This window comes from Rhinopithecus roxellana, chromosome 12 (assembly GCF_007565055.1).
Source record: "Rhinopithecus roxellana isolate Shanxi Qingling chromosome 12, ASM756505v1, whole genome shotgun sequence".
Lineage (NCBI taxonomy): Eukaryota > Metazoa > Chordata > Mammalia > Primates > Cercopithecidae > Rhinopithecus > Rhinopithecus roxellana.
Window position 1 is genome coordinate 32,045,999 of NC_044560.1, and position 8,049 is coordinate 32,054,047.

At 41.8% G+C, this 8,049-nt stretch overlaps 1 protein-coding gene across 2 annotated transcripts in view; it reads left to right on the plus strand.

Moving 5' to 3' along the window:
* The window catches only part of ZNF383 (zinc finger protein 383), a 33,402-nt gene extending 28,960 nt beyond the window's left edge, over window positions 1-4,442 (plus strand). For both annotated transcript variants that reach the window (XM_010385657.2, XM_010385658.2), the window contains exon 6: window positions 2,986-4,442. In XM_010385657.2, the coding sequence (XP_010383959.1) occupies window positions 2,986-4,181 (1,196 nt within the window). In that variant the 3' untranslated portion in view covers window positions 4,182-4,442. The remainder of the gene's footprint in view (window positions 1-2,985) is intronic.
* The last annotated feature ends 3,607 nt before the right edge of the window (window positions 4,443-8,049 follow it).

Sequence of the window (8,049 nt, forward strand, 5' to 3'; positions counted from 1 at the left end):
AACATTTCTTCCTATCATGGTGCATGGGACAAACCATAGTAGTAGTAGTAGTCGTCGTTCCTGTGACTTTGACATTAATAGAAATCACAGATACGTTCATATTATTTTACTGTTATTGTAGGATATTGAAATATTTATGCTCATTACTGCTTCAGAGTTAATGTAGTACTAGGCTTGCCACTAGGTCTTGTTTAATGTTTTACTAAAGAAGAAAACTCCAGGCAGAGAGAAGAACCCCTGTGAAGGCTCTGATGGGGAAAAGCTTGGTGTGTTTGAAAGACTAAAAGCCTGCATTGGTGGGCCCCAGGATCAAGTAGGAGTGGAGTGTGAGTCAGGGTTTGGACAGACAGGCAGGAACCACAGCATTCAGCCTTTGCAGGAGATTGTAAGGAGTTTGGACTTTGAGCTGTGGAAGCCTAAGCCGAATGATATTATTCCCTGAATAGATTAAAGGGTGAGAGAGCTTGGTGGGAAGACTGGTTGAGGAGGCTACTTCACTGGTCTGGATAAAGAGTTGATTCTGCTTTGGAAGATGACATTGGCAGTGGAAGACAGAAGAGGGCAGTTTCAAAACTTTACTTGGGAGCTTAACTAGATAAAAGTTACTGCAAGATCTGCTGGGCACGGTGGCTCACACCTGTAATCCCAGCACTTTGGGATTACACCACCACCACAGGCCGAGGTGTGTGGATCACAAGGTCAGGAGATCAAGACCATCCTGGCCAACATGGTGAAATCCCATCTCTCCTAAAATACAAAAAATTAGACGGGCGTGGTGGTGCACGCTTGTAGTCTCCGCTACTTTGAAGGTTGAGGCGGGAATTGCTTGAACCCTGGAGTTGGAGGTTGCAGTGAGCTGAGATCGCACAACTGCACTCCAGCCTGGTGACAGAGTGAGACTCCGTTTCAAAAAAAAAAGTTATTGCAAGATCATATAGAGATAGGAGGAAAAAGATTGTGTTGGAATTAATTCCCTCTTCCTGTTTTAAGATACTCCAATAGGCTTCATTTTGATATCTTCAAACCATTTAATTTGCCTAATATCCCCATTTTTAGTAAGAAATTGTTTCATAATAATACCTGAACACTACTCCAAAACATGTATATACATTTTCCTGTAACCCCCCCAGTAATCATGAGTTAAGAGTCCTTTTACAGGTGAAGAAATGGTAGCTTAGAGGTTAAATAATTGCTTGTGGCACACAACAATTAAGTATCAGAATTGGCAGCCAGCTCTCATCAATCTGCTTCTGGTTCCTGTTATCTTTCTATGGCAGTATGTTGTACTGTGTCTTAATTTCTTTCCATCTTCCTTAAACTTTAGCTGCCTTCTCTCTCATTCACTGTGGTGGTACATGAGCAAGTCTCCTCTCCCATAAGATCAGCATCTCAAAATTCCAAGGCAAACAATATTTCCATTAAATCCCCAGCACATAAAATACTCTGAGTTTCCCTATCTGCTACTTACACACTTACATCAAATTAGTTCAATACATTAGACTTACATCTAGCTCTTCCCTCATGTGAATAACCCACTGTTACCAGTTTCTTTTTTATTTTGAAATGGAGTCTCACTCTGTCACCCAGCTGTAGTGCAGTGGCGCGATCTCAGCTCACTGCAGCCTCTGCCTCCTGGATTCAAGCGGTTCTCCTGCCTCAGCCTCCCGAGTAGCTGGGATTACAGGCACATGCTACCATGTCCGGCTAATTTTTGTGTTTTTAGTAGAGACGGGGTTTCACCATGCTGGCCAGGCTAGTCTGGAGCTCCTGACCTCAGGTGATCTGCCTGCATCAGCCTCCCAAAGTGCTGGGATTACAGGCGTGAGCCACCATGCCCGGCCACCACATTCAAATTGTATCCACTGTATCCTTTATTAAAGAGCTTATTCTGTTTCCACCCCAACTGGGTATGCTGCAGTTCACCTCTGACACTATTCAGAATGTACAGCCCTCATAGTCTTCCATAGTACTGTCCTCACTTCAGATGCCAGCTGCAAGTCTTGGGAGTCCCCGGGCCATCTGCAGGTCAGCCAGCTAACAGCAATAAATTAAGGGGTTTCCAAGGTCTCAGGTTCAATAATTTGTTAGAGTGACTCATAGAAATCAGGAAAGCTCTGTATTTAAAGCTACAATTTTATTATAGAGGATACATATTTGAGCAAGATCTGGAACTGGACAGAAATTCCATGCCTTCTCCCTTTGGAGTCAGTTTGTCGTGCTCCTATCACATCAGTGCGTTTGCCAACCAGAAAGCTCCACTGAGTTTACTACTCAGCATTTTTTTTGAGGTTTTATTACACAGGCACAATTGAATAAATCCCTGGCCACTCAATGTCTAGCCTCTCTCTCCTCAGAGATTAGGCAGCTGAAAATCCCAACTAATCACAAGCTAGTGTTTCTGGTAATCAGACCCCACCCTGAAGCTTTCTAAGGTCCCACCATGAACTACCTTATTAGCATAACAAAGACCTCCTGTCAGGAAATTCCAGGTGTTTTTGAAGCTCAGTGTGGGGCTTTATTATACCTGAGAGCCAAGGAATCTTCCCCATACACATTTATTTCTCTCAGGAGACCTTTAATGGAGGCTAGAAAATGACCCACTTCATGTTACACATATTGTATGATACACTTATATACACACATGCATACTTATATGGATATCTGTATATCATATATATGGCTAGTCATGTTTTAATATGGAAAATAGCCCAACCGTTGTATATTTACCAGCCTTTCCAGGTGATTCTGATCCACATCCGTATTTGAGTATCATTATAGTAACTTGCATAGTTACCTTCCCCTGCTTCCTGCATTATCTTACTAATTTCTTTGTCTTTCTTGTCCATTTTTCCAGATAACACAGATATCCTTGTGAACCCTGTGTCATTTCCTAGTAGATACTATTCTTTAATTTTTCCATTTCTATTATAAAAGTTTAACTTTTCACAAATAGGAAAAAACATTTACCATTTTATTTTCTTTCAGATCTGGAATCAATGTGTGAAACCAAGTTATTATCTCTAAAGAAGGAAGTTTATGAAATAGAATTATGCCAGAGGGAGATAATGGGACTTACAAAGCATGGCCTTGAGTACTCCAGTTTTGGAGATGTTTTGGAATATAGAAGCCGCCTTGCAAAACAACTGGGATATCCAAATGGGCATTTCAGTCAAGAAATATTCACTCCTGAATACATGCCCACATTTATTCAACAGACATTCCTTACTCTCCAGCAAATAATGAATAATGAAGACAGACCCTTTGAATGTAAGAAATGTGGAAAGGCCTTTAGTCAGAACTCACAATTTATTCAACATCAGAGAATTCATATTGGTGAAAAATCTTATGAATGCAAAGAGTGTGGGAAATTCTTTAGTTGTGGTTCACATGTTACTCGGCATCTGAAAATTCATACTGGCGAAAAACCCTTTGAATGTAAGGAGTGTGGAAAGGCCTTCAGTTGTAGCTCATATCTTTCTCAACATCAGAGAATCCATACCGGTAAGAAACCCTATGAATGTAAGGAATGTGGGAAGGCCTTTAGTTATTGCTCAAATCTTATTGACCATCAGCGAATTCACACCGGTGAAAAGCCTTATGCATGTAAGGTATGTGGGAAAGCCTTTACTAAGAGCTCACAACTTTTTCAGCATGTGCGAATTCATACAGGTGAGAAACCCTATGAATGTAAGGAATGTGGCAAAGCCTTTACCCAGAGCTCAAAGCTTGTTCAACATCAGAGAATTCATACTGGTGAGAAACCCTATGAGTGCAAGGAATGTGGCAAAGCCTTTAGTAGTGGCTCAGCACTTACTAATCATCAGAGAATTCACACTGGTGAGAAACCCTATGACTGTAAAGAATGCGGAAAGGCTTTTACTCAGAGCTCACAGCTTCGTCAACATCAGAGAATTCACGCTGGTGAGAAACCCTTTGAATGTCTTGAATGTGGGAAGGCCTTTACTCAGAACTCACAACTTTTCCAGCATCAGAGAATTCATACGGATGAAAAACCATATGAATGTAATGAATGCGGAAAGGCCTTTAATAAATGCTCAAACCTTACTCGACATCTGAGAATTCACACTGGTGAAAAGCCCTATAACTGTAAGGAATGTGGGAAAGCATTTAGTAGTGGCTCGGATCTCATTCGTCATCAGGGAATTCATACTAATGAATAATAAAAATGAAAGTCCCTGTCACCTTCCTCATTTTTTAAACCAAAAATTATGTCTGATAGTTACCCTCTTCCACAGTTTTTTTTAAACTTTGTATTTAAATTTTGTATCCAAATGTATTTCACTCCAGGTTATAAATTCGGAGTCTAAATTGACATTCCCTCTCTCCTCCAGTCACATACCAATGCCAACTGTTCTGTAATTCTTTGGTTCATTGTTTTGTTCTACTTTCTTGGTGACACATTATACTCTTGTTTATATTTGCTTGTGTTTTTAGGGCAATCTTTTCTGATCTGTGTATTTGTGTTTGCACCAGTATCACACCATTTGAATTGTGTGACCTTTAGTATTTTTTAATTCCTTATGGAGGTTTAACTTTTTGAAGTCGGTGTTAATCTTTTTGTTTTATTTTATTATTATTATGTATATTTTTTGAGACGGAGTTTCACTCTGTTGCCCAGGCTGGAGTACAGTGGCGCAATCTTGGCTCGCTACAACCTCCGCCTCCCGGCTTCAAGGAGTTCTCCTGCCTCAACCTCCTGAGTAGCTGGGCTCACAGGCGTGTGCCACCATGTCCTGCTAATTTTGTATTTTTAGTAGAGATGGGGTTTCTCCATGTTGGTCAGGATAGTCTCGAACTCCTGACCTCAGGTGATCCACCTGCCTTGGCTTCCCAAAGTGCTGGGATTATAGGCGTAAGCAATTGCACCCAGCTTTATTCCTTTTTTATTGAGACGGAGTTTCGCTCTTGTTGCCTAGGCTGGAGTGCAATGGTGCAATCTCGGCTCATCACAACCTTTGCCTCCTACGTTCAAGCGATTCTTCTGCCTCAGCCTTTCAAGTAGTTGGGATTACAGGCATGTGTCACAACACCCAGCTAATTTTTTGTATTTTTAGTAGAGACAGGGTTTCACCATGTTAGCCGGGATGGTCTCCCTCTCCCGACCTCAGGTGATCCACCCGCCTCGGCCTCCAAAAGTGCTGGGATTACAGGCGTGAGCCACTGCGGCCAGCCTTTTTATTTTACAAATTTACATGTTTAATTGTCAAGCCAAAATCACAAAACAAAACCTTGCTAAAAAGCCAAACTTAATTGTAATCATACTTATAGATGGCTACTCTCAGTTTGGTAGAGAAAATCATGCTATACTGTGCTTTTTTAAGGAGGTGTAATTATGATATGCATGCCGTACCTTTCACTGCTTTTATCATGCCAAAGATTTCATAAGTGCCATTTCTGTAAATATAGATTTTTATTATTTTCATGACATATTTAATGACTTTAAAATGACTATTCCCATTATGGTTGCCTCTGAATTTTTGCAGCTATAAAAGCTGACCTCGGCTGGGCGCAGTGGCTCATGCCTGTAATCCCAGCACTTTGGAAGGCCGAGGTGGGCAGATCACAAGGTCTGAAGATTGAGGCCATCCTGGCTAACACAGTGAAACCCCGTCTCTACTAAAAATACAAAAAATTAGCTGGGCTTGGTGGCACGCGCCTGTAATCCCAGCTACCTGGGAGGCTGAGACAGGAGAATCGCTCGAACCTGGGAGGCGGAGGTTGCAGTGAGCTGAGATGGTGCCTCTGCACTCCAGCCTGGAGGACAGAGTGAGATTCTGCCTCAAAAAAAAAAAAAAAAAAAAAAAAGCTGACCTCATTGGATGCTCATTTTTACTTTTTTTTTTTTTTTTGAGACAGAGTCTAGCTCTGTCGCCCAGGCTGGAGTGCAGTGGCCGGATCTCAGCTCACTGGAAGCTCCGCCTGCCAGGTTCACACCATTCTCCTGCCTCAGCCTCCCGAGTAGCTGCGACTATAGGCGCCTGCCACCTCGCCCGGCTAATTTTTTTTGTATTTTTAGTAGAGATGGGGTTTCACTGTGTTAGCCAGGATGGTCTCGATCTCCTGACCTAATGATCCGCCCGTCTCGGCCTCCCAAAGTGCTGGGATTACAGGCTTGAGCCACCGCGCCCGGCCTCATTTTTACTTTTAAAACATTTATTTTAATTGCTAAAATTATCCACATTTTCTCCTTGTGAGCTTGTTTTGTTCCTTTACATCAATCCTAATCCCAATGCCATACTAGAAAGTAACACTGTTATGAAAGTGTTGTTTATCAATCCAGGTATTAATTTTTTTTGTTTTTTTTCTTCTCTTTTTTTTTGTTTTTTTGAGACCGAGTCTCACTCTGTTGCTCAGGCTCCGCCTCCCGAGTTCAAGTGAGTCTTCTGCCTCAGCCTCCCGAGTAGCTGGGATTACAGGCATGCGCCACCATGCCCAGCTAATTTTTGTACAATTAGTAGAGACAGGGTTTCACCATATTGACCAGGCTGCTCTGGAACTCCTGACCTCATGATCCTCCCGCCTTGGCTTCCCAAAGTGCTGGGATTACAGGTGTGAGCCACTGCACCTGGCCGTTAGTGGTGTTTTAAAAAATTATGTCTAGGTATATATAATCAGGCTGTATGTATTGGATTGCTGTGAAGAGTCAATGGATTAATAAATGTAAAGTACCTCAAACTGTTATCACATAATATAGGTTTAGTAAAAGTTTTCCACTATTATCAGTGATATATTCATTATCATAAGTATGTTCATTAGGATTTATGGAAAGGATTTTAACCATGTTGTTTACCTTTGGGAAATTTATAATTCATGGTGGAAAAAGAGAAACACTTGTAATGAGTATAATGAAGACTTTTGCCATCATTATTATTTAGCATGGAATTTTTTTTTTTTTTTTTTTTTTTGAGACGGGGTCTGGCTCTGTCGCCCAGGCTGGAGTGCAGTGGCCGGATCTCAGCTCACTGCAAGCTCCGCCTCCCGGGTTCACGCCATTCTCCTGCCTCAGCCTCCCGAGTAGCTGGGACTACAGGCGCCCGCCAGGTCGCCCGGCTAGTTTTTTGTGTGTGTGTTTTTAGTAGAGACGGGGTTTCACCATGTTAGCCAGGATGGTCTTGATCTCCTGACCTCGTGATCCGCCCGTCTCGGCCTCCCAAAGTGCTGGGATTACAGGCTTGAGCCACCGCGCCCGGCCTAGCATGGAATTTTAAACGGAAGAGAAAAAGTATGTGTACATAGTCTTTGCTCAGAGTTCATCTTTTATGCTACATAAAGAATACCAGTCTGAGGCCGGGCACGGTGGCTCACACCTGTAATCCTAGCACTTTGGGAGGCCAAGGTGGGTGGATCACTTGAGGTCAGGAGTTCGAGACCAGCCTGGCCAACATGGTGAAACCCCGTCTCTACTAAAAATACAAAAAAAATTAGCCAGGCATGGTGTTGCACACCTGTAATCCTAGCTACTCAGCAGGCTGAGGTGGGAGGATTGCTCAAACCTGGTAGTTAGAGGTTACAGTGAGCTGAGATTGTGCCACTGCACACTCCAGACTGGGTGACCAAGCGAGACTGTGTCTCAGAATACATAAATAAAAGCATACCAATCTGAAACCCTGTAAATATGATGAGTAGTAGAAAGCACAGCTGTCAAAAGCAGGAAGAGATTATAACATTTTTTCTAATATTTCCCCCCAAAACGCAGAAAACATACTGGCCACATTATTTGACCAGAAGAAGCAGTACAATAGGATAGCCATCAAATATCTGATTATTAATTCAATATTCCCTCTTAATTAACATGGATTAAGGAATAAATCCCTAATATATACATTATTTAAATGTACGCGAAAATTAAAACAATTGAAAAACCTGCGAGTGGCAGTAAAAGTTGTATTGGAAGTTTTATAACCTAATGTTCATGCATATATTGTATTCTAGGAAGAATAAATAAAATATAGAACCCAAGGAACTAAAACAAGCTGAAATGAATTGTGGGAGGAAGGAGGTAGTATTATTTTAAAAGGCAGAAATAAT